At 46.8% G+C, this 27906-nt stretch overlaps 1 protein-coding gene across 1 annotated transcript in view; it reads right to left on the bottom strand.

Annotated features, from left to right (window-relative positions):
* Positions 1-27906, bottom strand: part of LOC148012182 (protein ZINC INDUCED FACILITATOR-LIKE 1-like) — a 132011-nt gene that overhangs the window by 17410 nt on the left and 86695 nt on the right. Inside the window, exons 10-12 of the mRNA XM_087668749.1 lie at positions 26156-26380; positions 25991-26078; positions 25688-25773 (exon numbers count right to left, since the gene is read on the bottom strand). Coding sequence (XP_087524875.1) covers positions 25688-25773; positions 25991-26078; positions 26156-26380 — 399 coding nt within the window. The remainder of the gene's footprint in view (positions 1-25687; positions 25774-25990; positions 26079-26155; positions 26381-27906) is intronic.

Below are 27906 nucleotides of genomic sequence, written 5' to 3'. Positions count from 1 at the left end.
GAAGCTCTTCACCATCTCCTCTTCTCTTCTTCTCTTCTATTCTCTTCTCTTCTCTTGCGCGCGCGGCTATGGAGGATAGAGCTTGGAGATGGAGGAGGCTTGAGAATGCTTGAGTGAGCATCAAGAATCGTGGAGCTACCCAGTGCAAGAGAGAGGAGGGTACTCGATCGAGCATCAAGGTAAGCTCACTACACTCGTAGGATCGACGGCGCATCGGCTAGGTGAGAGATAGCCATTAAAGCTCACTTGGAACGCTTGAAACAATAAGCGGTCCGTGGGTCTTGGCGATTGAGCGAAAGCTCCCACATTTTGGTTCCGTTGCCGAGACCAATGGATTCAAGCTTGAGCACTTGCGCGCCTCACATCGAGCATCGAAGTAGGGTACTCATCCTTGAAACGGAGCTTGAGATAGGTAGGAAGTTGGGTGTTTTTAATCTTCAAAACAAGTAAGTATTTTGGGATATTTTGGTTGTTTGATGATTGGAAAGCATGGAGAATCTATTTCAGTTTTTTGCCTTCGATCTTCGTTGCATTTAGCGTAGGTTAGCGTTAGGAAATCGAACCAGAAAAGGGTAGGGTTTACTGTTTCAAAACAGGGTAAAACAAGGGAAAAAAAAATCGTGCAAAATGCTCGCTAATGAGGTCTAAGATCGGCAAATGAGTGATTGGGGGTGTCAACGCCACATTTGGGAAGGCATATAAGAGCCAGGAGGCCAAAAGAGAGCTCATTTGTGCCATTTCAGTGAGAGAGAGAGAGAGAGAGAGAGATAGAGATCCCCAGCCCGTGTTGATTCGATCGCATCACCGACGCACTTACCGGCCCGTTCAGGTATACAAACCTCTCTCTACTTCCCTAGATAGGATCTGGAAGTGCATCACCATGGCGCCGGCCTACATTGGGTGAAACGATCGAAATTGCATTTGCGCGGGTTACGTGCGCCGCGTTCGGCCCGTCCGAGTGGTCTCTCCTGGGCCGAGTCCCAGAATCGGCCCTCGGCCCTTGTCACTCGGCCCACTTGGCCAAACCCTAGTTGGCCCTCGGACCGTCCGAGGCAACTGTCCGAGTCAACCCACTCGGCTGTCCGAGTCAAAGCTCTTTGCCACATGGCACATCCGGCCTCGGCCCGTCCAAGCGACCCGTCCGAGTCTTAAATTCGGCCCTCGGCCAAGCACCATTCAGCCCGTCCGAATTTCCCTGTCCGAACCCACCATTCGGCCCGTCCAAATAAAAAATCGTCCGAGTCAAATCCGAAAATTCGGCCCTCGACCCCGTGCCTCGGCCCGTCCGAGTGACCTATTCGGGCCCTGCAATTGCAAAGCATTTCGGACCAATTCGGACCCTGCAACTTTTTGTCAAATCTGTCAAAAATTTGACCTGACCCAACAAATACACATTAGCACAACTTGTCGAAACCCTTCAGGCGCTCGGAACTTGATTCTGGCACACGTGATAAGAGAAATTGTAGTACACAGCCGCTTAGCGGCTAGCAGTGGACAGTTGAGGGACCCAAGGACTTGGACGCGAGCCGTTGAACCGTAAAACCTAATCGACCGGAAGCGAACAAGGCAACATACAAGGAAACCCTAAACCCTGACTAAACGGCCAGAAAATGGACCTACAAGCCTATCAGGCCCGAAACGAGCGATAGTGTGTAGGACGCTGGGGAATTGGTTGCTACACTTGCATGGACTGCTGCACTTGAAGTACACTTAAGAAAGCTGAAAGCCTGATTAGGCACAAGTGCACGAGAAACGACACACTCACCGACTGACCATAAATTGAGGTTTGTATTCAATAATCAAAGGAACTCACTCAGATAAATCACTCAAGGAACCCACCAATAGGAGAGGACCCAAGACGTAGACAAACAATTGAAGCGCAGGGTAGGACCAAGCAAGGAGCACCAACGGCGAGGATCTGTCAAGACTATTCAGCCTGATCGACAGCGTAGTGGGGTGCAAGAATTCAACCATGATGGAAGAAAGCTCAGACCATCGGTCTAATGAGGAGCTCGATTTGAGTGTATTCCCAGATGCTATACAGCAGATGGTGAGCAGTTACAACGCGCACGCCCGGTACGAGCACCGCGGCAGGACAGCAGACGCAATCATTGCAGACCTAGAGGAGGAGAGAAAGCTAGCCCGCAAGGCATTGCAGGGCATAGCTGATTATAATAGGGACCAACAGGCTAGGAGCCAAAGGCAAAGCATGGAGCTGCATAAGGTGCAGCGAGTGTTGAACTTGGCTGGCCGAAATCGAACAGACCATGAGAGAGCGCTAAAAGGAGACCTGACATTGAGCAAGCTCCTCATGAAACGGCTACTCGATAACACCGCACTGGAGCAGAGTGCCACCACACTAGCGACGTCTCTGCTCGCAGGATTAGGAGCAAACCAAGGCTCAAAGAGCCAGACCAAAATACCCAATGTTGCTAAGCAACTCGATAAGTACCAACCGCACGATGATCCATACAGCTTTGTTGAGCAGTTTGAGCAAGTCTGCGAAGCCAACGGACTCAACGACCAGACTCAACGTTCACAAGCATTCGGGCTTTGCTTAGGCGACAAGGGTAGAACGTGGTATATAAGCTTGGATGCCGTGGAACGAGCCAACTTCAATAATCTCAAGGATCTCTTCGTCAAGAGGTTCGCTGAGCCCGGATACTCCGATAACCTACTAGTACGCTTGATGAACGTTAAGCAGAAAGAGAAGGAGGACATCCGCGACTACGTAACCCATGTGAGGAGTCTCTTTAAGAGAATCCCTCTAGGCGAGCGACCGACTGACAGAGCAGTTTCGACTGTATTCATCAGCAGAATTAGAGATGAGGAGTTATATAAGGCATTGGCAGACAATTCAAGCTTGTAGCGGGACGTGGTGGCTCAAGTGTTTGAGCAAGCCATCAGAGTCGATGACCAGCTGAAACAGCGGAGCTCTAGGAGCTCAAAACTAAAAGAGACCAACCCGCAAAGCTCGAAGAGAACATCAGCATCTAGGGAGTGGTCAATCCCATCATTCCAAGACAAGGGGAAGGCCACCGAGACAGACCAAGGCTTGGTTGAGGTCAAGATGGAATTAGCCAAGCTACAAGACATGTTGAGACGACCAATGCGCCCGCACGTCCAATGCGTGTACTGTGGCGGAAACCACTTGCTGGCCGAGTGTCAAGACCCTAGGTCAAGAGCTTGTGCTAACTGCGGTAGGTTTGGCCATGATATCACACATTGCAGACTACCAAGAAGACTTCCATACTTGCAACCCTACGGCCAGTCTTATCTAGCTAACAAGCCGCAGCCATTCTTCGGAAGGGGAGCCCCATTGACTCTACCCACGCCTAACGATATAAAACCAGCTGTCCCTAGAATGGACATAAATCCTACAGGCATTCCTAGACCGCCTGGTCCTTATGTGACCCACCCACCGAGCGACGCTCTAGTATACTACGTGGAGGAGCCGAATGATGAAAAGACCTACATATACCCTTACGTCTCGCATGACGACAAGGGCAACGCGGTCCTCATGGATTAACGACCCATGGCGGTGATGACGTTAGGACGAGGACGGGGTAGAGGCCTAGGAGGGCAGCCATAGGATCCAATCACTTGTTGGACTTGCGGACACCCCGGTCATGTCTCATCATGCTACCCTAGAAAAGACCAGCAAAACAGGGACAAGGCTGACCAAATTTTTCCAATTGTTTGAAAACTTAATCATATACACATTTGCGTCAAGCATCGTTAAATGGAATCAATTACAAGCTCTTGGATGCATAGCACTTGGTTTCTTTAGGACTTAACCCACATAGAGAGAGTGAGCAACCTAGCTGTAGGTCTAGACGGTGGGTCAAAGGAGACGAATAAGTGAGGATAAGTGCATTCCTGGAACGTTAAATATATTGGGACTGAGAGGGAAGTTTATTCCGAATGTGTCTATGTGTGGAAGCAACGCATCGAGGGGCCAATCCCCAGGATATATGAGAGCTGCGGTAGGGCCATGACAATCAGCTGGTGGGATGCCCTTGTGTCTGTGATATATGGCATTTAATGCCGATATATGTATAATCTCCCTTTGAGGAGACGGGAAAGGAAACATTCATTGAAATACAAACTATAAATGCGTAGTCATTAGTGTTTAGGATAGTGTATCCCTCGACATACGTAGAGTGCAGAATCACCCATCTTTTCATAGACTGCCCAAAGCGGAAGCCGTCCTCTAGCTCAGCCAATTTGCCATCCGTCCCATTGGGGCTGTTTGGTATCGAAAACCCCGATGGGGAGGCCACACCTATTCCCTTGCGAGTTATGACCCAAGCCCAAACGAAGCAGGCCGGCATCTCTTTGCCAGGACCTAGCAATCTTGACGCAACCTCGATAGGAAAGAAAAGCCGCAGGCGGAAAAAGAAGAGATCGGAAGCTAAGGTTGCACTAAAGACCGAGAGTGCTACGACTCTACCCACGGGAAATAAAGTCTCGAACGCGGAGGCAGAGACTTCAGCCCCTAAGACTGCCGAAAAGAGAAGCGCTAAGATAGGGGAATACCCGCATCCGAACCAACAATTAGAGGCCATAGAAAAGGTGAAGGAATGGGTGAGGGAGATTCAACAGCATCTCAAAGACACTGAACCCATCATAGAGGACGAGATCGATGATCTCTCCAGCATAAGCACGCCAATATCATCATCTCAACCTAAGTCGGCCGAAGCAACTGTGCCACAAGCGGTGCTGCTGAGACCAAGCCTAGACGCAACAGAGCCGCAGATCAGCCGCGGCCATTGGCCCGGACAGTCTAGGCTAAAGGAAGGACGAGTATCTAACGATATCCTGACCACACTAGTGACCACCCTTGCAACACTTAACCTGGGAGATCTGCTTAAGCAACACCCTGCCCTATGGCAAGACCTTAAGCAGTGGGTCGAGGGATCACAAGAGCAAGTCACGGCAGACCCTCGAGACCAGGATGCAGAAACACAATTGCCAAGTTTGACGCTGCACTCCGTGCCTAAATCTTTGCACGTCAACGCCTTTTGGGAAGGCTCTGAGATGCACGCGGTCCTACCGGTCCTAGCCTTGGGTGACACAACAAGGAAGGGAATCGTAGACACGGAAGCCGGGGTTAGTGTGCTTAGCCACGCAGTGCTGCAGACTTGGGGAAACCCACCTGTCGAAGCTGCTAGGTTTAACGTCACGCTAGCAAACGGTATGAGAGTGAAGCCATTCAAGGTACTGAAGAATTGGCCAGTGAAGATCACAGGTGTCCAGTTCTCTGCTGACTTTATAGTCATGAAGGGAGTGGACTATGATGTCCTATTAGGCCGACCCTGGATGCGCAATGCTAGGGTCATCGAAGATTGGGGTAACAGCTTGATCTTCCTTGGCAATAGAATGGACGCCATAAGAATAGAAATGGATACCTGGAAGACCTCACCAGTCGACCTAGACGCCATCTCTGCTATGCTCAAGGGGAACACTTAGGTCAAGAAGCCCTATGGGTCCTTGACCAAGCATATCCCGTGCCCAGAGGATGAGCGAGATTGAATGCACGTCCTCGCTACAATTGACCTGCCATTCTCAGACCATGAGGCGTATGAGCAGGCCATCAAAACGATCGGCAAGACCAACGAAGCACTCTCTACACCAGTCTACATGATGGCAGCAAGCCTCCATGGAAAGCCTAAGCCTGTCACCTTCCAAGTGCCATCCAACAAAAGGGAACTCCAGGGGGTACTGGAATACCTAACAGACCAACTAGCTGGCAACCCAGCTGCCAACTTCAAACCACTCCAGGATCTCTTAGAGGATTCCAAGTGGCAATGGACCAGGGTGCACGAGTTGAACCTCATGTATAACTGGGCCCCGGTTCCTGACCAACGACACGAGGCATATCAAGCCCTAGGAGACGACGAGCAGTCGAATGACAAGGATTCCAACGATAAGTACGAAGACTGCCAATCCTTCAGTGATGAGAACGAGGGTGAAGTGGATACCATAGAATACGACACTGAAGGACGAGAAATTGAGCAGATGCGAGCAGACGCCAAGCCACAGAAAAGGCGGACCCTTAAAATGGAGCAAGGAGTCATGCGCATGAAATGTGATCGTGCGTGGTTGGAATGCATAGGAGCCATAGACCTTGAGCAAGCAGGTCTAGCCCAACCAGGAACGACATCAATACTTAGAACCGAATCGCCATCTGAACTGCGGCCACCAGGGGAGACCACCTCTTCTAGCGAAAATGGAGGATTTAACTCTGAATCGGAAGTTACTTCGGATAGTGACCCAAAGATCCCTAGGCCGCCCATGACCAGACGCACCAAGGGGGACTTACACCTCCACCTAAGGCGTAGACGGATAAGGCAAAACACCCCAGGGATACACAATCAGACGAACAGCGAAAGCTGCAGGACCTCCCTAAACGCTTCACTAAATTCAAAAAAGGGAATAGGATAGTGGTTCTGTTAGGTGCCAAGCATCAAGGGCAGACGAGCGAACCAATCGAAGGACCAGCCAAGGTCAAAGAGGTAGACCTAGCCCTGGAAGGGGAGACACCCCGACCAGTGTTCATTGCCGATGACTTGACTGGTAAAGAAGAGTTGAGTCTTGTCGCTCTCTTGCGGGAGTACATAGATGTATTTGCTTGGTTCTTAGAAGAGCTACGGGGGGTAGATCCGAGTGTTGTGACTCACAACATACCCATGACGTCGGATGCAACGCCGGTCAAGCAACGACCGTACCCCATGAATCCAAAACACGCTCATGCTGTCAAAGAAGAAATTGACAAGCTGATGAGAGCTGGATTCATTTACGAAATTAAGCACACAGACTGGGTCTCACCCATAGTCATTGTGATGAAGAAGAACGGAAAAATTCGAGTGTGCGTCAATTACAAGAAGGTGAACGCTGCTACGAAGAGAGACAACTATCCCTTGCCCTACACCGAGCACATGCTTGAGAGGGTGGCATGCAAGGAAGCCTACAGTTTTCTGGATGGCTTCTCAGGGTACAACCAGGTGCAAGTGCATCTTGCAGACAGACCGCCTTTGCCACGGAGTAGGGCGTCTTTGCATACATAGTCATGCCCTTCGGGTTGACCAATGCCCCCGCTCCCTTTCAACGTCTCATGTGCACCATCTTTAAGGACATGCTTCGCAAGGAGTTAGAGGTCTTTGGCGACAATCTGTGTGTCCATTCGACCTGGATCGAACACTTAGACAAACTCCGCGTAGTCTTTGAACAGTGCCACTTATATCGTCTCTCCTTGAACCCCTTGAAGTGTCAGTTTTGGATGAAACACGGATGCATCTTAGGACACGTGGTGTTGAAGAACGGCATTGCCACTAACTTCTCGAAGGTCAGGGTTATTGTTGATCTTCCACCCCCAACTAATTACAAGGGAGTTCAATGCTTTTTAGGTCATACAGGATACTATCGGCGATTTGTATTGAATTACGCGCTGATCGCCAAACCATTGTACCAGCTACTGATTGTCTTCGAGTGGACCAAGGTATGCCAACGGGCATACGAAGAATTGAAAAAGGCTCTAACAGCAGCACCAATTCTACGAGCCCCAAATTGGACCATTACCTTCCACGTACACATCGATGCTTCTAAGTTTGCCGTGGGGGCAGTGTTGTGCCAACCTGGTGAGTATAACTTAGATTACCCAGTGAGCTTTGCTAGCAGACAACTCACTGAGACGGAGATGAATTATTCGACAACAGAAAGGGAGAGATTAGCCATGGTGTTCGCCGTGAAGAAATTCCGGGATTATCTATTGGCCACACCTTTCATCTTCTTCGTAGACCATCAAGCCCTGCTCTACTTAGTGAACAAACCTTGTGCTACAAGGCACATAGCTCGATGGCTCCTCCTGCTCCTAGAGTTCGATTTCTCCGTGGTGGTACGAAAGGGAAAACAACATTACATGCTGATCACATGTCCCGTATACCCACAGGAGAAGCCGCAGGACAAGGCATCATTGACGAGTTACCTAACGCACACTTATTTCACCTGTCCAACGAGAGAGATCTATTTAAGGATGATCTGACGCCATACTAGACAGACGACATAGTCCAAGTGCTCGAGCATGGACTACTTGAGCGACCAATGGAAAAGGCAGGACTTAGGCGCTTGATCGTGAAGAACCAGCCCTACCAGCTGATTGCAGGCCAACTCTATAGGCTGGGGCAAGACGGATTGCTACGTAGGTGCGTGTGTGAGCATGAGATGCACGATGTGCTCTCGGAGGCGCACAGCGGCATCGCGGAAGGATACTTTAGCGGAGACACGACAGCATGGAAGGTGCTGCAGTCTCAACTATGGTGGCCCACGCTTTTTCGCGACGCCATGCGATTCGTCAAGCACTGTGACGACTGCCAACAGAAAAAAGTCTCGATTCGTAAAGATCAAATGGAGTTAACCCCAATCATTACTCGCCAACCCTTCGAAAAATGGGGAATTGACTTCATAGGACCCATCAATCCTACGGCGCAGTACTCACAAGCCAAGTACATCGTGGTGGCCACAGATTACCTCACGAAATGGGCAGAGGCAAGAGCCACACGAAAAAACGACGCTAGAACGACCGCCAAGTTCTTATGGAAGCAAGTGATCTCGCGCTTCTGTTGCCCCATCGAACTGGTTAGTGACCAAGGCACACACTTCATCAACGAAGTGATAGTACATCTCCTATCCACCTTTCTTATCATCCATCGCAAATCCTCACCATACTACCCTCAGGCTAATGGCCAAGCAGAATCAACTAACAAAATTCTTATCAACGTCCTGACTAAAGTAGACTCAGCCTCACGAATCGACTGGGACAACAAGTTGATGGCAGCCTTGGGGACCTACCGCACAGCTTATAAAACGGCCGTCGGCCAAACCCCCTTTAGGCTGGCCTATGGAACTGAAGCAATTCTACCATTAGAATTCTTCGTCCCTAGCCTGAGAATAGCACTCCAAGAACGATGGGAAGGGAAGGAAGCATAGACGCCACGCCTGGTCGAGTTGAAACACCTATCAGAGACTCGTCTTCTAGCCACCCACGCACTTATCTGCGAGAAAGCCCGACGCAAGAGCTAGTTTGACAAACATGTCAAGCAGCGCGAGTTTGAGCAGGGTGACTTAGTGCTCCTCTACTCAATTAAAGGACATAAGCAAAAGATGAAATTCAGGGGTCTCGGACCCTTCAAGGTTCGGGCAATCAGCCGAACCGGCAATGTCGAGCTCGAGACCCTAGACGGTGAAGGAATAGGCTTCTTCAATGGCAGCCGTGTCAAGAAGTACTTCCCTCCCGCTCATCCTTTGCATGAGCCACCAATGCTAGAACCGCCGGTCAAAATACGAGCAGCCACAATCACTAAAATCAACGATGATGATGAGGAAGCTGTAGAACCCGCTTACCTCCGTATCACGGTCACTGCCAAGCAAACATGCGCTTTCAACGCCTTGATCGATGAGGGAGCAAACTTCAATGTCTTAACGCACAAGCATTGGATCCAACTTGGCAAACCACTACTTCGACCCACAACTGTCAAATTAAGCCCATATGGGACTCAATCTTACGCACTTCTTAGCAAGTGCAGGGTCGCCGTTTCTATCGAGTTTGAGACTGTTGCAATGATATTTTACGTGTTGCCCAGTGCTACAGACGCAGGCATTGAGTCACTGCTCGAGCGAACCTTCAAAAAGCAGACTCACTGCAATGTTGATTATGAGTCGCAGCGCATCCACCTAGCAATCGGCAACGTGCGCATTGTCACAACTTTCAGCAAGGACTGCGTGACACCATCACCGTCCGCAAGGCCACCAATAGAAACATCCGCAGGCAAGATTAAGGAGGGGGGTAGTGCGCATCTGCCACTCCCCGATTTCCATAAACCGCAGATCGCAGTAACCAAAGCAAGGGCCCAACAGCCTCGCTTTCAATGGATGCCTAAACAGGCTCGAGAACCGCCTAGAACTAGACGCGCCTATCCGCATAAGACCCACAACTCTAAACCTAGAAGGCCAAGACGCAATCACAGGAAGAGCCGCGTGATTAAGCAAAGATGGGTCCCTAAAGCCCTCTTGCATGCGCAAGGCTACTATGAGGAAAATGCCTCACTGTGGATCCCTAAGGCCCCCACGGCCAAAGGCACTAGTCATACGCCACCCTCAAGCTTGATCAGCCCACGTCCCCCAACACCTCAAGACCATAGGCTGCAGTGCTCTCCAGAGCCCCAGCCATCCAACTCATCTACGCTTCGGCCCAAGAGAGTCGCACAAACCTATCAGCCCAAGCAACAGCCACCGTCACAAGTGGCATCATCCGACCAAGTCAACCCGACTCTCCGTAGCAAAGCTGACTACAGCAGCCCAGCTGCTGCGACTGACCCTAACCCACCCACCTTACAAACAGCCCGGTTGCAGGCTCAAAGAGACTCCCAACCGCAACTATGTACTGTCAAAGCCTCTAGTTCTAGCAAACCTCAACCACCCGTCGGTCTTACGCCCTTCTATGAACGGAAGTCATTTCTAGCGCTAGCCGCTGACCTTGCGGAGGACACCGGAGATGATGTGGTGGACTGCATCAAATGGCTCGATACCACCTTTGTGTCGCTAGCCCTCAGCTATGACCACTTGGACTTGGGTTTATTAGCGGAACCCTTTGCAACGAAAGTGCGCAATATGCCTTGCTCTTGGGAGACTTTTGAATTCGCCTTTGCACAGGCTTCTCACTCTGCTACTGAGTTGCTCGGTAGCGAGGTCTCCAAAGAGCAAGCCATTAAGCAACGCCTCATCACGTCATATGATCCACGGACCACTTCTGCTATCACTGACCAAGAGATCGCAAGGTTATCCCACCTTGCTGATACTGGATCACCCTTCTTGAGGCAGTGGTACGCTCTTAGGTTGCAATGGGAGGTTGACAGATGTCGCATAATGACCAACGCCGAGCCATCAAAACCGCGGAGTATGATCCCACCTACGTCGCGCCTGCCTCGTATAGAGTGTTAACCACTCTTCGGGGCCGACCCATGGACGAGCATATCACGGAACATCCCTATCTTGACCGCCTCTTAACAGAGGAAGAGCTCCACATCGCAAGTCGAGTCGACTCTGGTGACTTCCTCACAGATATCCTCACATACGTCATACACGTAGGAATTCGACTCTTTGATCTGGACCGTGCCGCTCAACTGGAATACAATCCAAATTTCTACACTTGGCTCCTTCACAAGTAACTCCTACCCCAACAGGCCCAAAGCCCCTAACCTTTTGACTCCCAATCCTAGGAAGGATCCTTTTCTAAGACGGAAGGGGAGGGGATATGTGGTGAAGGTGAAAGAAATCGGATGGGAAATGAATCAAAAGGGAATACAATAAAGTAAAGGTGGTGAAAAGCATAAGCTTTTAGTATGAAAAAATGGCTTCCTAAGAAATTCATTCAAGAGTTTTTATTCTCACGTAACCAGCGAAGTGATATGTGGAAAATGCTAATGAAAGTTACGAATTATGGCAGGAGCATAAAATGTCGCAACAAGACCGCGTCCATCGACTCCCGTTCACAGACGAGGAAAGGGAGCAGTATCGCATCCATCTAGAGAACCGCGCCTTCGGCCAGCTCAAGTTCCGAACCATCCACAACATAGAAGTCGTGGTAGCCAAGGAGGAAGCAGCCAGAAGGGTGGTGGAACAATGCAACCTTACAAAGTATATTGAAAATTTCTCGCAGGAGCCGGATCACCTAAAGTGCGTAGAATTCCTCAGAACATACAACCCAGACCAAGAAGGTGGCATTGTAACAGTGGGCCGAGAAGAGGGTGCAAAGCAGATACAAGTCCGATTCGATCCAGCCTTGGTGGAGAAGGCTTTGGGATTGGTACCAAGGACAGAAAGGAAACAAAAAAGAGATGTTTATGCCATGCTGAAAATGCAGAAGGAAGAGGTGCTCACGAATGACGGCATAAGCATCCAGGACATCCCTGACACAGAAGCCAGACTGCAAGCCAAGTTGGTGCATGTGCTCTTCTCCAGCCAGCATTACAATTCCTTAATGCATCGAATTAGCGTGCCAGTGCTGAAGAATGTAGCAGCCCATACCCTAGACGAAGTAGATTGTAGATTGGAATGGATACGTGCGGAAAACAATTGATCAAGCGGCCAAAGGGCTAGCCCTAGGAAGTGCACCAACAGGAGGAGAATCTCCGGCTTCTAAAGTTACGGAAAGGAAGAAAGCCTCCTCCAAAGCCTCCTTCATTGGGTATGGAGAAGTCTTGACTGCACTCATCCAGGAGGCAGTAAAGGAAGCACAGGAGGCGGAAGAGGGAGAAGGAGAAACGGCAAAGAGGTCGCCTCCTCACCAAGACAAAGACAGATCCACCGACAGAACGGAAACAGAAGAAGAAGGGGAGGGACAGACTAGTAAAAAGACAATCAGGAAAACCAAGAAGAAGACGATGCAGAGGAAGAAGAATGACGAAGGCAGGAAGAAGGAGAGGGAAGACTTGGAAAGAGCGAAGAAAGAATCCCTGAAAGAAGCAAAGGAGAGAGAGAGGACAAAGAGACAGGAGGAGGAGAGGGAAAAAGAGGAGTTACAAAAAGCAAAGGAGGTGTCGAAACAAGAAGCAGAAGAGAAGAACAGGAGGGAAAAAGAACAGAAAGGGAGAAAGAAGAAAGAGCAAAGAAAAGCGGAGGAGGAAAGGAAGAGAAAAGCGGATGAGGAAGAGGAAGTGCTACGAAGAAAGGAGGAAGAGGACCTGGCGGAAGCCACCCGCCGGTCCATCGAACAACAGAGCCAAGCAGATGAACTAAGGAGCCTGAGCCCGCATAGAGAAGAGGGGCCAGGGTCCAGCACACGGGTGCCAGAGTTTGTGCCACCTCCAGTCCCTGAAGGCAAGGGCAAGGCCCCGCTCCATCCGATCCCTACCCTCTTGGGGCCTTCCGTTGAACTCACCACCATCACCCCCAGCATCCCGACCAGTGCAGATGTGTCCAACTTCGTGGCGTGGATGCAGTATTTCATCAACAAGGAGATGGGCCAAGGATAGAGCACGGAGACTACGGCCATAGGACAAAAGAGGCCAGCCACGGATGCGGAGTCCATGCAAGAGCCCAAAAAGCAAAAAGTCCAAGCCTCAACCTCGCCGATCCACACAACGATGACGCCATCGGCTAATTACGACGAATACGTCGCCGAGCTGCTCTCCCAATTGGAGAGAACTAAGGAGGAACGCAAGATAGCCGTGGCTGAGTTGGCAGCCGAGAAGGAATCAGTGGCCGCCTTCCAACTGGATAAAACAAGAATGATAGCCTTACAGGAGCAGGAGATTGCAGATCTCAGACAAGAACTAAAGGCTAGGGACGAGAGGGAGAAACACTGGAGACAGCTGCTAAAAAACGAGACATATGAATTAGTAAAAATGCAAAGAGAGCACAAGCTCCTAATAGCGCAATACCAGGAGCTTGCTGCGAAATCTGCTCAGATTGATGCACTCGTGGCGGAGCTGAATGCCAGGGACAAAAAAAGAAAACGAGACATAGAGGAACAACAGGAGGAACTCGAGCGTCTCACAGACCAGCTAACCTCTGAAAGAGGAGAACAAGAGAGGCTAGTCAGGGAATTGGAAGATTATGAGCAGAAACTCATGATGCTAACCCTAAGACAGGGAGAGGGCTTGGAAGTAATGAACAAAAGAGCAGAGGAGTGGGTTGCGCACAACGAAAAGAGGGTGAAGACACTGGCACGGCGCCTTGCTCTGATAGAAAAGGAGAAAATCATCACAGAGAGCAAGGCAGAGGCAGCCCAAGTGGCCTTCAGCACTCAACAGAAGGCCTTCCTCGACACCATCCTGGACGCTACCCACGCAGTGCAAGGAGAGCCATTGGAGGCGATGCAAAGAAAGCTCGGCATGGCACGAAGAGCCCTACACGCTGGACTGCAGATACCACCATTACCTGCGAAGGTTAGGCTGAGCTTGGATGAACAGCGAAAATACCTAATGCTGGCCGGCCTAACCTCCCAGGAGATAGACGCCCTCGGATTCGAGGAAGAAGAGCACACGCAGAACGGCAGGGGAAAGAAGCAAAGCTGGAAATCGATATGAATCGATTCAGGGAGGATGTAGTCCCATAACCCCCCTCGCCGCAGTCTCAAGAGCCGCCACAAGAGGACCCATTTGTGGAAAGAAAAGCCATCTCTAGGGAAAGACGCAAAAAGCTGGTGGAGGAAGCTAGAAAAAAACTGAGAGCCAAGCTAGCCGTGCTACCGTCCGCACCTCTCCCTCCGTGCCCTGATGATCTTCCCGCAGGATTCCACGTAGAACTGGTGGTGTGGGAGGTACAGGAACTAGGAAAGGATCCATTCCCCTTCAGTTTCCTCTTACCCAATAGTCTGCGGAGGGTCCTGCCGCTCAAAGTGATGGACCAGGTAATCGCGATCGGTGGCCGGTTGGGGCAAAAATGGTTGGAAGAGCGGGAAAATACCCCAACCTCTTGGGGCACATAAGCAGCCGACTACTGGAAAGATAAGGTTTTTGAAATCCCACACACTGTACAAAACTACAAAAGCCAACCCCTGTGGAGGAGGCGAGTATGCGACATCAGCATGCTCGCCTGGATGGCGTTTTGTAACACCCTGCCATTCGAGCGGAACAACCCTACCTACATGGCATACCCTCGAAGGGTAGGGGTAGATTTTGATGCCACCCTCCACGGGCGGTATGACTTTTCCATTATTTATAACTCCACTGTAGTATCCTTTGAGCATGCCCTTCTTTTTACCAAAGCCTAGACGAGTCTATGATGCGCTTTCTTGCGGATTTCTCCTCATGTCCTGACCCCGCTTTTGTAACAACTTGTAATTATCTTAGGTTACTTAGGCTACTTCTTAAACAGGACCCGACTCCACAAGAGCGCAGCCTACCTCCCCTATTCTTTGACCCTAACACTATAGACAACTACGCCATGGCTCGTCTCATGATGAGAGCTAGTCTCCTTCCCTCTTTTTGCCTAGCCCTCCTAGAAGACATGAACGACAGCCAATTCACTAAATGCAACCACCCCTTCCTCTCCACCACTTCCCTTTATGTCCGTATGAATCTAAAAGATTACATACAAAGTCGCTAGTTTTTGAGCAAGTCTATCCGACCCCCTTCTCCTCCTTATTCCGATCAAGACAATTAGGCCTATGTATCATTTCAAAAAAAAAAAAAAAACAAACAAACAAAATAAGCACCACAGTCACTGCATCTAGGGTTCTCCCTAGCCCCCTCTCCACTTCACACTTAGGGCACATCAAGGGCAGGACTTTCAGACCTATCACCCTAAGACTCGCACCGCACCTCCAATGAAGCACGAACTGGATCCTCAAGGGTGGGACGTTACCAAGGGCTTGCCCCAGGTTAGACCCATCTCCCAGTTCCACTGCCACGGGCACCACACACTGCACGGCGAGATAGACACACCCCTTAGGGAGTGCACAACTTTTTTTGCAGGTTATGTTCGAGTTTCAAGAAATGGCTACTCTGCGACAGAGGATCCCCCACGGCATCCTTTAATGACCAAAACTTCTTTTCATGTGCCGGCATCCAACCATCTGCCTGTTGATGGCTACCATGATTGAACCAAATCAAGGTAGAACTGCCATTGGCATAGATCTTGGAACCTCATCGTCCAATGATCCATGCCCAACGCCTCAAGATCTATGGATCACTTATTGATTCCACAAGCCTGAAGACCTTCAACTCAAAACTGAAAACCTTAAACTCAAAGACAAGGATCTTCAATCAAAGCCACGGATTTTCAAGGCAAACAGCATTCGGGGGGTTTCTCCAGAATAAGTCCCTCCAGTACCATCCTCCTAAGGAATTGCTTATTGCTTCAAGCGTTTCTGATACTCAAAAGACGACCGGCTACATAAGGGGCGCTACAACAGTGTGAAAGATGCCGAGTATCTTCATGGCACCTAAAGCACGCCGGAATCTTTCCTGGTCATCGTCCTTAAACTCCATCACCCATCATTCACCCAACCACATTGGAAGCAGTGTCACCCACCTACCTGTTCCGCCTAGCAACCGACCTAACTAGCCACTACGTCCCACCGCAGTGCCATGGGACTGGCACTTGGCTAGGAGGGGGGTAATGTTACCGTGTTTCCCGCAACACAGAGGAGCGGAAAATGGAAAAAAATGAAAATAGCAAAAAAGGCACAGGATAAAAGCAGAAAAAGGCGCCTTGACCGATAACCAATCCCTGAAAAATTTAAATGTTCGGGCACGACCCTCAGAAAGTCTCGGTGTCAACTCGAGACAACAAAAGAGAAAAATGGCGCACCATTAAAATGTGGAAGCGCCCCCGAATCTTTGTAAAAGAGTGCCAGGCTCGCTCCTGTGCAAAGTGTACGCATTAGTTGGAAATATGATAAATTAGAATGGTGGGAAATGGGAAAAATGGCCTAGGTTACGGCCGGCCATGTAAAAGAGGGAAAAGGGGATGACCGCCCAAAAAGGATTTAGGGCTTTGTATATAAAGTTGAAAAGTGAATGAGAAGCTCATTCTTTGGTGTGTGGCAAAAAGAGTCTTCTTCTTCCTCTCTTCTTCTCTCCTTCTTGCTTGTGTGTGCTCTTGAGAGAGGGAGTGTGAGAGTGTGAGGGAGTGAGTGTGTGTGGGAGTGAGGGATCAAGAGGGTGAAGCTCTTCACCATCTCCTCTTCTCTTCTTCTCTTCTATTCTCTTCTCTTCTCTTGCGCACGCGGCTATGGAGGATGGAGCTTGGAGATGAAGGAGACTTGAGGATGCTTGAGCTAGCATCAAGAATCGTGGAGCTACCGGAGTGCAAGAGAGAGGAGGGTACTCGATTGAGCATCAAGGTAAGCTCATTACACTCGTAGGATCGACGGCGCGTCGGCTAGGTGAGAGATAGCCATTAGAGCTCGCTTGGAACGCTTGAAACAATAAGCGGTCCGTGGGTCTTGGCGGTTAAGCGAAAGCTCCCACAATACGGTACACTCACATCCACAAGGTTGCAATCACATGTACAAGTAAATTTATACATAGGAGTAGCAAAGGGCCTTTACACCCAACAACCTCCCAGGTAAAGGTCCTTAGCGAACCTTTAACCAAACTCCCACTAGCCGAATGCAATGCTCATGTTGAGCCTTTGCAAGATTTTTAGTAAGAACATCTGCATGGTTATCTTGTGTTCTAATCTTAGTCAGTGTGACTAGACCATTATCTAGAACTTGTTTGATAAAGTGATACCACACATCAATATGTTTGGTACGTGCATGAAACATGGCATTTTTAGCCGGGCATACAACACTCTGGCTATCACATCCAAGTACAAGTGATTTGGTGGGCAGTCCAAAATCCTTGATCAAACAACCGAGGCAAACAACTTCTTTTGAAGCTTCACTTGCTGAAATATATTCAGCCTCGGTGGTAGAAAGTGCTACTATTGTTTGTAATCTAGAGCACCAAGAAATGGTCCCACCAATCAAGGTAAATATATACCCACTAGTAGACTTGTGAGTATCCAAGTCACCTACCATGTTTGCATTACAATATCCTTACAGTCTAACGTATTCATTCCATAGCAAATACATTTTCTTTGTGTGCCTTTAGGGTACCGGAAGATGCATTTCACTGCCTCCCAATGTGCTTTGCCGGGATTTGACATAAATGTGCTCATAACTCCCATGCAGGTCTAGTGGCAACCATAGTATACATGAGTAACCCACAATCTGAAGCATAAGGAACACCCTTCATAGATTTGGCTGCCTTATTATCTTTTAGGCGATCTGCTTTGCTAAGCTTAAGGTATGGTGGTAAAGGAACACTAAGTGGCTTAGCATCTGCCATAGAAAAATGATCAAGTACTTTGCTGATGTACTTTTCTTGTGAGAGAAATAAGAGATGTGGCTCTCTATCTCTCGTCACACGCATACCCAAAATGTGTTCAATTGCACCCAAGTCCATGGAAAAGGCTGAATTCATGTCATTTTAGTACATTAACTTGGCTTTTATGCTTATCAACAATAAGCATATCATCCACATAAAGCGCAAGTATTATAAGGCTTCCATCATTAGCCTTCTTTATATATAAGCAGTGATTTGCATTGCTTCTTTTAAACCCATGTGAGAGCATGAAGGCATTAAATTTTTTATATCATTGTCTAGGAGCATGTTTTAAACCATACAAGCTTCTCTTAAGCCTACATACCAAATGCTCCTTCATTGGTATAACAAAGCCCTCTAGCTGTTTCATGTACAACTCTTCTTCTAAATTACCACGCAAGAATGCAATTCTAACATCCATGTGATCAAGTTCAAGATCCATAGATGCTACAATAGCAAACAATACCCGAAGAGTGGTAATTTTGACAACACAGAGACCTCTACTTGTTTCATGTACAACTCTTCTTTTAAATCACCATGCAAGAATATAGTTCTAACATCCATGGGTTATTATATTATATCAAATCATCCTATCAAGGTAAACACCCATATCACAAAATTTGCGTAGCAATAGATCTTTCTCTTGCGACAACTCTCACCCGTCACGCCGCTAATCTGCCATCGCGTCTCACCACCCCCCCGGTTCCTCTCGCCTGTCCCCCACGGCGCGCTGCACCTCTCATCCTGCTAGACATCCTCTCCATCGCGTTGCCTCTCCCCACGCTGCCCCAGCCTGGCTACCCCTCTTGCCGCGTTGCTCCTGCCGCCAACAGTCTCCTTCGTGTTGTCCCTCTCCCCCTCCCGGCCCTAGTACCTCCCCCGTGCTGTCTCCCGCCTCCTCCACCCTGCGGCCACCGGCTTGCAGGTCCCCCACTTGCGCGGCTCCAGTCTGACGCCATCATCCGTGGCGTTTGGCGCTACCACCGCCGTCAGAAAATAGCATCTCCCCCTTTCCTCGCCATTCCAATCCCCCCCCCCCCCCCCGATTGCTCCCTCCATTTGTAGCAACACTCCTCCCCCTCCGGCAATACAGCAATGTGATTGGTAGGTTCTCAATAGAGACACGCAATGGAAACCTTTGGTCAAATGCCGGTGCATTCTACGAGTGCCCCTAGTGAAACACCTTGCATGTCGTTCTCTCTGAGGAACAACTCTTAGTCGTCCGTGCAACAGAGCTCGAGCTAAAAGAAACAACGATCTTTGGTCACGCCGTAGGACACTCCCCATCCTGGAGGCGGTTCTCATGGGTCTAGGGATCTTCATGGTACGACTCACCTTGGTAGACATAGCCCGTGAGCTAGTCAGTTGTTGCGTCTCCTGTGCAGGAAGAGATTATGCTTGCACATCTTATAACAAATCAAAGAAGAAGATTGGCACTGAAGAGCAGAGCATTTCCGGTTATTATGAACAAACTGTACAAGAGAGGAGTTGATAATGTATTGAGAAGGGGTGTGTCTGAATACGAGCAACTTACAGTGCTTCATGAAGCTCATGCCAAACTATCAATTGGTCATGTTTCAGGAGAGATTACAAGCATGAAAATATTGTAGGTAGGTCTATGGTGGCCTACTATCTTAAGGGATGCTCATCAGTATGCTAAAGAGTGTTTGCAATGTCTCAACCTCTTGATAGAGACAGGATGGAGGATCATCCTATACTACCACTTGAGCCATTTTAGAGGTGGGGGATTGATTTTGTTGGACCCATTAAGCCAATTGCAAAGAGGACGGACAATCAATATATTTTGGTTTGCATTGATTATGCTACAAAGTGGATGGAGGCTTAGGCCCTAGAGGATGATAAAGCAATTAGTGTGGCCAAATTTCTGTATTCTAACATTGTGACCATGTTTGGATGCCCTATAGAGCTCATCAGGATCAAGGAAAACATTTTTTCAATTATGTTATTCAAGAGCTAACTCTTAGGCACATGATCCTACATAAGAAGTCTACCCCCTGTCATCCTCAGGCTAATGGTCAAGCAGAGAGTTCCAACAAGAACTTACTCCGCATCTTGAAGAAAATAGTTGAGAACAATTGGAAAGATTGGGATGCTAAGCTGAATTCTGCACTGTAGGCTTTCAGGCTTGCATATAAGGTGACAATTGGACTTACACCTTTTAGGCTGGTATATGGATTAGAGGCTTTGGTGCCTATGGAGTTTATGCTTCCAATTGGATCAAATCCTTTCGTATCTGTATAATCCCAAGCAAAAGTGTCCTGAAGCACAGCTTGATATGATCTTGCTTGAAATTTTCTTCCACAAAAATACTGACCTTAATGGTTTTGGCCTCCCCTTCCATATTCAAATTAACCTCCTGAACCTCATATTCAATTACCCTTGCAGATCTTCTCATTGTGTGCTCATATCTCAACTCAGCCTGAATAATGGCTTTTTGTCCTTCTGCATCCAATACATTAGAACTGTCCATAGAATTGTCCACTCCAGGTTGCTGATTTTCAGGTATTTCTTGCTGAGAAACTTCAGGATGACCAATTCCCTGGTCCTGAACCATTTTATACTGCTCATTCCTTGACCTCTCTTGAAATTCAGGCTGCTCCTGGCCTTCAAGAAAGCCTTTAGGATACTGTCCTAACTGGTTTTGGACTGCAGCTTGAATAGCTTGGTGTTCCAGAACTTCATTTCTTGCACTCATAGGAGGATCCTCATACTCCTAAATAATACTATCAACATCTATTTCAAAGACTAAAACCCTGAAGAAATAATTCCCCCTCATCATCTTCAACTTCATCTGCAAGGTTGATAGTTTGAGCTACTATAGATCTAGAGGAACTCTTCACGATTACCTTACTAACTATTGACAAACTGATCTCGTTGAGGCTTGTAGGGATACATACATAATCATTCCCCCAAATCCTGGTTCAATTTAGCCAATTTAAACCAGAGTCTACCCAAGAGCATTGTATAAGAATCCCCAATTTCCAACATTCTTAACACAACAAATCTCACCCTGAATTTCAGGCCAACCACTCTAATTTGTTGATCCCTAAGAATACCCAAGGGCTGTAACCTACTCTGGTCTACCATCCTGACCTAAAATGGGGCTGGTAGTAGCTCCTCCTGCTTGGTTTCCAAATATGTATGTTCAAGAAGTATATTGACTCCTGAACCCCCATCCAATAGGATATCATCATGCTTTCTTCCTACATACTCAACTTGAATGGTAAGCACTTGATAATCCACAACTTCTTGTTGGGTTGGTATGACTGCCTAACAATCAGGAACTGTTTGATCCTGAACTATTGTATAATCAAGAACTTCTTGTTGCTTTTGCCTAATCTTCAGAAGCAACCTTTCCTTGAATCCTAGTATTAAATCCAAGATCTTCTCCAGGGTTAACTACAAAGAACACTTTGCCAGAGCTTGAAATAGCTCTTTTGAACCTCCTCCTTGAAAATTTCCTGATGCCTAAGCTTTAAGATATTGATCCTGCTAATCAAGATCCAAGGTACCTTGACCCTCCTAATCATCAAACTCTTGAAGTACTACTTTTCCTGTCATTTTCTATAACTTCTTGACTTGTTTAGTTGCCTTTTTCTTGGCTTTCTCCTGTTATTGCCAATCAAGTTTCAAACCAGCCTAGCTTCTTGTAACCGCTAATACCATTACTTATAGTTAGAACAATCACAATGAATATCAATACTTAAAGCACTAGTGTTACCTGACACCTCCTTTGCCCTTTCTTGAACCTTCTCCTCCTGAATTTTCCTACAGCCAGCAACACTTGTACCTCCAAGAAATTGCCTCTTCCCATCTTGATCAGGTAACTCTAATAAGGGCTGCTGCAATTGGGGCAGGTGAATGCTATGAATGAGATGCTCATGCAGGTCTTCCGTCATTGCAGAACCTTGCTAGTGGCATTCATCTCTCAATCCTATGCCTTGCCCAAAGTTCACAGTTTGGTCAAACAAAGTGATCTTAACCTCCACAATAGTGGCATGCTTCCGTTTGGGTGGTTTGCTACGATGCCTGAAAATTCTCCCAAGGTTGTCTTGCCTACATTCTTCTAGGTCCCCTCAAGGGTCTCTGAGGCATTGTGTCAATAATAACCTGATTGACTGCAGTTGGCTGCATAGGTCTTGGTCTAGGCTGTATCAGTAGTAACCTGATTGACTGCAGCTGGTTTCATAGGTCTTGGTCTAGGCTGTATCACTGGCATCTATTGTGCCATGCTAACATTAGGATTGTACCAACAAGTTCTAGTTTCATGGCCATTTCTTTGGCATACTTCACAGTACTTTTCTTTCTGCTTGGTATCAAAAAGACCTAAATCCTCTTTTGTTTAATCTACTTGTCCAATTTGCTCTCTTCTACCTTTTTCTTATTTTTATCCTTTGATTTCTTCTTCTTAGTCCTAGTTGATCCTGATTTCTTCTTTTTCTTCCTGTGCTTCTTGTTGCTAGTCTCATCATCATCAAAATCACTGAAATTATCCTCTGACTTTAAACTATACTCACTATCCTCATCATCACTATCACTTTCTAATTCTGAATCTGAATCTGCATCAAAATCTAAATCCGGAGAGTCGTCATCCTTACGGGTCTTTGATCGGGAGGTATCAAGCCTCCTTTCCACCCTCATAGTAACCCTGATCAATGTATCCAATGTATCATTTTGACCCATCTCCACACTGGCAATGGGATTCCTAATTTTACCCCTTAGGCTCTTCATAAAATAAGTGATCTGCATCTCAACTAACGGTGCAATACCAACATTCAACCTATTCAACACATTCTTAAACTTCTGGGCATAATTCTCCACCAGCCTATTCTTTTGTTTGATCTTCTGGATCTTCCTTAAAATATCTCCCGGAGTTTTATCCTTACGAAACCTACCTAAAAATGTTGTCTTTGAGGCATCATATGTATTGAATGCTATCATACCGTAACTGGCAAACCAATCCATGGCTTTTCCTTGCAAGGTAGCAACAAACTGCTGCTTCTTGACTTGATCTCCATACATCTGGTTGAATCCACTTGCTGTCCACCTTGTCTCAAATTGAGCCACATGGTAGTCGGCATCTTCCTTCTTTTTCCCTAAAAACTTAGATGCTTGAACCTTTGGATTGACAAGCTGATTTGGATTCATTATGTTTTGCTTTTTAGGCTTCCTCTGAGGTGGTAAAGGATTAAAATTCTGAGATTTCTGAGATGGGATTCTGGCACTCCGCAACAGAAATGTCCTTCCTAGCAGTGGCAGTATTGCTTCCTCATTTTCGGACAAGTTTGGTATGCTAGGAGAGGTTGGAGGAGATGCTCTTGAGTGACAAGGGAATGATATGCTATTGAGGTACTTGTAGAGGTACCCACCATCAAAGAATTTTGCCTAGCATCTGGAAATTGTTCTTCATCCTCCTGCTCCTCTATCATTCAGCCCTGCAACCTGCCCTTGTTATCTTGCTAGTGCTCCCCTTAATTTCCCGAGACCTGCTTCTTATTAAAATGGGATTTGATAAATGCAAATAATTGTCTGACATAAATGCTACCCATAAAAGGCTCCTTGTACATCTTCAATGCTATTAGCATCCTGCACTCTTGCAGAGTGTTCTTGCAGTAATTGTTTCCAGGCCTCATGCCTAAATCATGAAAATTATTCCCATGAAACCAATAGGATGGCCAAAGTGTTATGGCCTCTCAAGTCCACAACAAGAATACAAGATACATCAATATGCCTGAAAACAACCCCACAACAACAACTAACTTGCTGAATCCATCTACAGCCATTATCATCATTTAATATTCAAGAACACTACACCCACAAGAAATACATATTATGATTATTCATGTGACACCATTCTCCTGAAAGATAAATGACATTTTACAACCATCACAACTACTCTTGATCACATAACTCAAAGTAGACAACATAGATATTCACGAAACAGACACAGATAAGTAGGATCAACATCAGTGACCATCTCACGGTGCTCCCCTAAAGAATATTTCATTCTTGATCATATAGCATCTGATCGAATACAACTTTCAAGTGAAACATCATATGAAAGCTAAAGTCACTTTACACATGCTGATCCCAAAAGCCTACATGCATACAAGTACTAAGATATGAAATAGTACTAAATAGACGATGGAATTCGAGCCCTAACAAAGACCTGCATTTTCTCACATCATTACGATTGATAGCCTATGGGACAGCATCCTGACCAACAACAGAGCATCGTGGAGCTGGAGTCTAAAATCGACATCATTCAGCTGATGTGAATCAGCAAATGAGCTCTCTGCCCATCTTCCTTGCCATCATGCTGCTAATTTGCATGAGATAGGCCAAGTAGAGATGGGAGCTCCACCAACTGTAACAGAGGCGCTCTTCTAGATAGTCAACTTCATTCATGGTTATAGAGCCTCCCTAAGCACAGATGTTCTAGACTTGGACTGGACTGAATCTAGAAAGCTGACAGTACATGAGGATACAAAGTGTTGGTATGCCCAGACTAGCACATGGCTTCAACTACAGGGCAGGCATATGGATCATCTCCTATAGTGGAGCCTAGACTCCCCTTTCCTAGAGTTGAGTCAGAGTGAGTTCCACAAGATCATCACAATGGACATCATTCAGCTACACATGGCTTAGCAAATGGGCCACATATACTCAGCCACTAGGGTCGAAGATAGTTTTCTACCAACCACATCATTTCCAATTATCTCTGGAATACAAGTTTTTTTTGGCATTCTATCGTAGGTCTCAAGCATGTAAGAGTGAATGAAACTAGGGAGATGTATGTAAGCATAGGAACTATACATAGAGAATGAATATGAAGGATGAGAGGCGAGTGGACAATGGCCTGATAAGTTATTAATAAAAGATGATCAGATCCCATAAGATTTGATGTAATCTTGGCCTATACATTGAGGCCCTATCTAATAGAAAAACGCCCTTGCTTTCGCATCACTGGGCTATCTCCATATTCTCTCCCACATAACACCTACCAATTTTCCAGTAATAGAATTCTTGTGCATTTTTGAGTCACCATAACTTCCTTTCACTTGCACTCTACATGTTGGTATCAGACATCCTTCAGCCCCTCCATCTCTATCACTATTCATTAGGTCCTCTACATTCTCATATGCATAATTAGTGTTGTTATTTTTCGCACCCTCATATTCAAAGGCTCTCTTCTAGCAATAACTGCCATCTGTGACAGTATCCATGAGTATGCTGAGTCTACTAGTAATCTGGAGTGGCAATCCTGCTCAAATGCTAATCAATGACCAAAAAAGAGTGACTCCCCTGAACATCATCATAACTACATGTTGGGCGTCTGTTCATGACCCCACTACTACCGCCCAGATTGCTACCACCGTCTTAGATGTGCCATGGAAGACCAACCTAAGGGCTTTCCTCCACACCTTCTTGGCTCTAGCACAACCTCATAAGCAGTTCCTCTGAGTCTCCTCAATCTCTCCACATCTTGTGCATGCTATGGGAACCCTTCCATAATTGAGCTAGGTGTGAACTGTCAAACTCGTATGGGCGAACAGCCCCAAGAAGAGAGATCTTCATGGCTCTGAAACTTTCATCTTATTTCCTCCATAAATCTTTCAAGAAAGGCACACTGATGCTCATGGAAGCTCTTAGAATGAGTCATGATATTATAGGTCATGATCAGTATGTGGGTAATACTTTCAAAAACAGGATGTTGCAATATATTCTGTGCAAGCAGAAACAGCAGGAGATAACACATTAAGAAATATGGATAAAAATATCTATCTTACAGCAGGCCAACGAGCCATTCCTATGGCCCCAAACAATTTTGCCAACCGTGGAAACACAAAAAGCTGAAACAGAAGCAGTGCAGCCCCTGAAAAAACAAAAAGTAATGGTTAAAATCTAACAGAGAAACATAGAATGCACACATGCCTGCAGAGAAAATGGAAAACAGCATATGATTAAAAATTAATCCCGCACAAGACAGCATAGAAATCATTAGTTCCAGGGAATTTTCCTGTCAGACAAAGAAAGCCCAATATTTCAGGCCACCCTTAAATTGGTTACTTGTTAAGATGCATTCATCTTACCAGATACTGCAAGAACATTTCCAACTTCAGAGGTCGTATATCCCAAACCTCCATACATTTGAGGACTGACAGCCCATAATGAGAATATCTAAACAGATAAGTATTTGCAATGATCAGAACTTAACTCTGTAAAAGAATCACAAATTCACAGGTATAGATTAGTACCTCTGTATATGCCATTTGATGTAGTCCCCAGAGGCAGTAAACAGTGATTGCAGCTATCATTCCCCAATTTTTCCAGACAGGTTTGGGGGCCTCTTTAACCTCCTCAGACACAACAATCACATGGCTGTTTGTATTTCCTGTGTTGATGCCATTTTCGTTGCCGGTTTCCTCAACATTTTTGTCACTGGTTCCTCTATATATGTGCAAATGATTGTGCAAGCTCTCCTGTGTGATAATGATTTGTTAAACAGGGGAATGTGAGCTTTACATTACACAAAACATTGTGAAGCAATGTCCAGCCAAGAAGTCCCTTGTGTTTCAACAAGCAAAAATTAGCTCAGTGACTGAACATGTTCTGAAAGTGAGTGCTGAGCACAGGGTAGACCCAGTAATTAACAAGGGAATTCAGAACTTGCAAATTGTGATGACATACAGAAAATGCACAAGACTAAGCTTATCATATGAGTGCATTATTATTGCTGTTCAATCTGCATTCTGCAGGCCTTCTCAGTTTCTCATGCTGCAAGAATCCAAAAAAATAGAAGAGTCTAGCTCAACAATTTTTGTTGAAATATAATCTGTGTGCTCCATGACATACTTAATCAATGGCACTACCACAGGGTTTATCAATTGCATATAACTTATAGCATATGCTGTCTGGGAAGGTGTGCTTAGTCCTGGACAGAGATCATCCACTCTCTGCGGAAGATGGGAGAGGGTGTACGGTGGCTCTGAGAAGATGAGGAAAGAGACTTCCTACAGACCTCAGGAACCTTTCTTCATACTGGCCTCAGATCGTCTTGCACTATAGCCCACTAGATTGGTTGTTCACACAAACATTGTATGTGTGTTGTACTCAACTACTCTCTGGAATTCCTTCTACATTGTATTTTACCTCGGGGGGATTTTCTCTAAGGTGTTATTAATAGAATTTTCTTTTCTTAAAAAGAGGGTGTACCCAGTCTACCATATGCAATCTACTGCATCATCAGCTCCACTGAGATGGGATGAGGATAGGAAAAGCAGGGAGTCCAGTATGTCCAAGGCAGCTAATTCAGGTGATGGTCCAACTGGCAAGTCCAGCTTGCCATATGGATGCTATCTACACTGCCACAGTCCATGCCACCTGCAATGTGTCCATTTGAGTCATCATCCTTGCAGCTCCCTCCCATGGTCTTCATTTATAGCCATTGCATAACACCTAAGCCTTGACTGTTTTCTCATATTGGTACAAGGCTGGTCCATCACCTTTTAGCACACACCATTTGCTAGAAGAAGAGAGGATGACTCGAGGGAAATACCTTTTAGGAACTCTCATATCAAAAAAATATGCAACAAGAGGGAAATCTATTACAAAACTTGAATAAATAACCAGTCAGGAGGTCTATAATGCTAGACCTGTGAATGTAGATAAGGAAGAAGGTGTCAGAATCCCATATCCTGAGAGAAGCATCTCTCCTCATCCTCATAGTCTCTGAATTGCCATGTAACCCTATAGAGAGTCTCTATAGTAGATATGTCCAAAAAATCAATAGCTTGGCTTCATCCGGCTGTCCATATGTAGCAAGCAATAATGCTAGCTATGAGCTTCCATCTATGACAATGCCCTTGAGTCCACACTGTCCGTGAAAAATCTCTCATAATAATCCTTCTCACAACCTGCCCCACAACAAGGTAGGCGTGACAAGGAGCAAGGGTCTCTAATCTCCATAGTAGTAGCTTCTTCCATGACTCCTCACTAGGAAGAAGGC

The sequence above is a fragment of the Lygodium microphyllum genome, chromosome 27 (genome assembly GCF_053477565.2).
Source record: "Lygodium microphyllum isolate KBCC chromosome 27, Lygodium_microphyllum_v1.1.10, whole genome shotgun sequence".
In the NCBI taxonomy this organism is placed as follows: Eukaryota; Viridiplantae; Streptophyta; class Polypodiopsida; order Schizaeales; family Lygodiaceae; genus Lygodium; species Lygodium microphyllum.
This window is presented reverse-complemented; position numbering and strand designations above follow the sequence as displayed.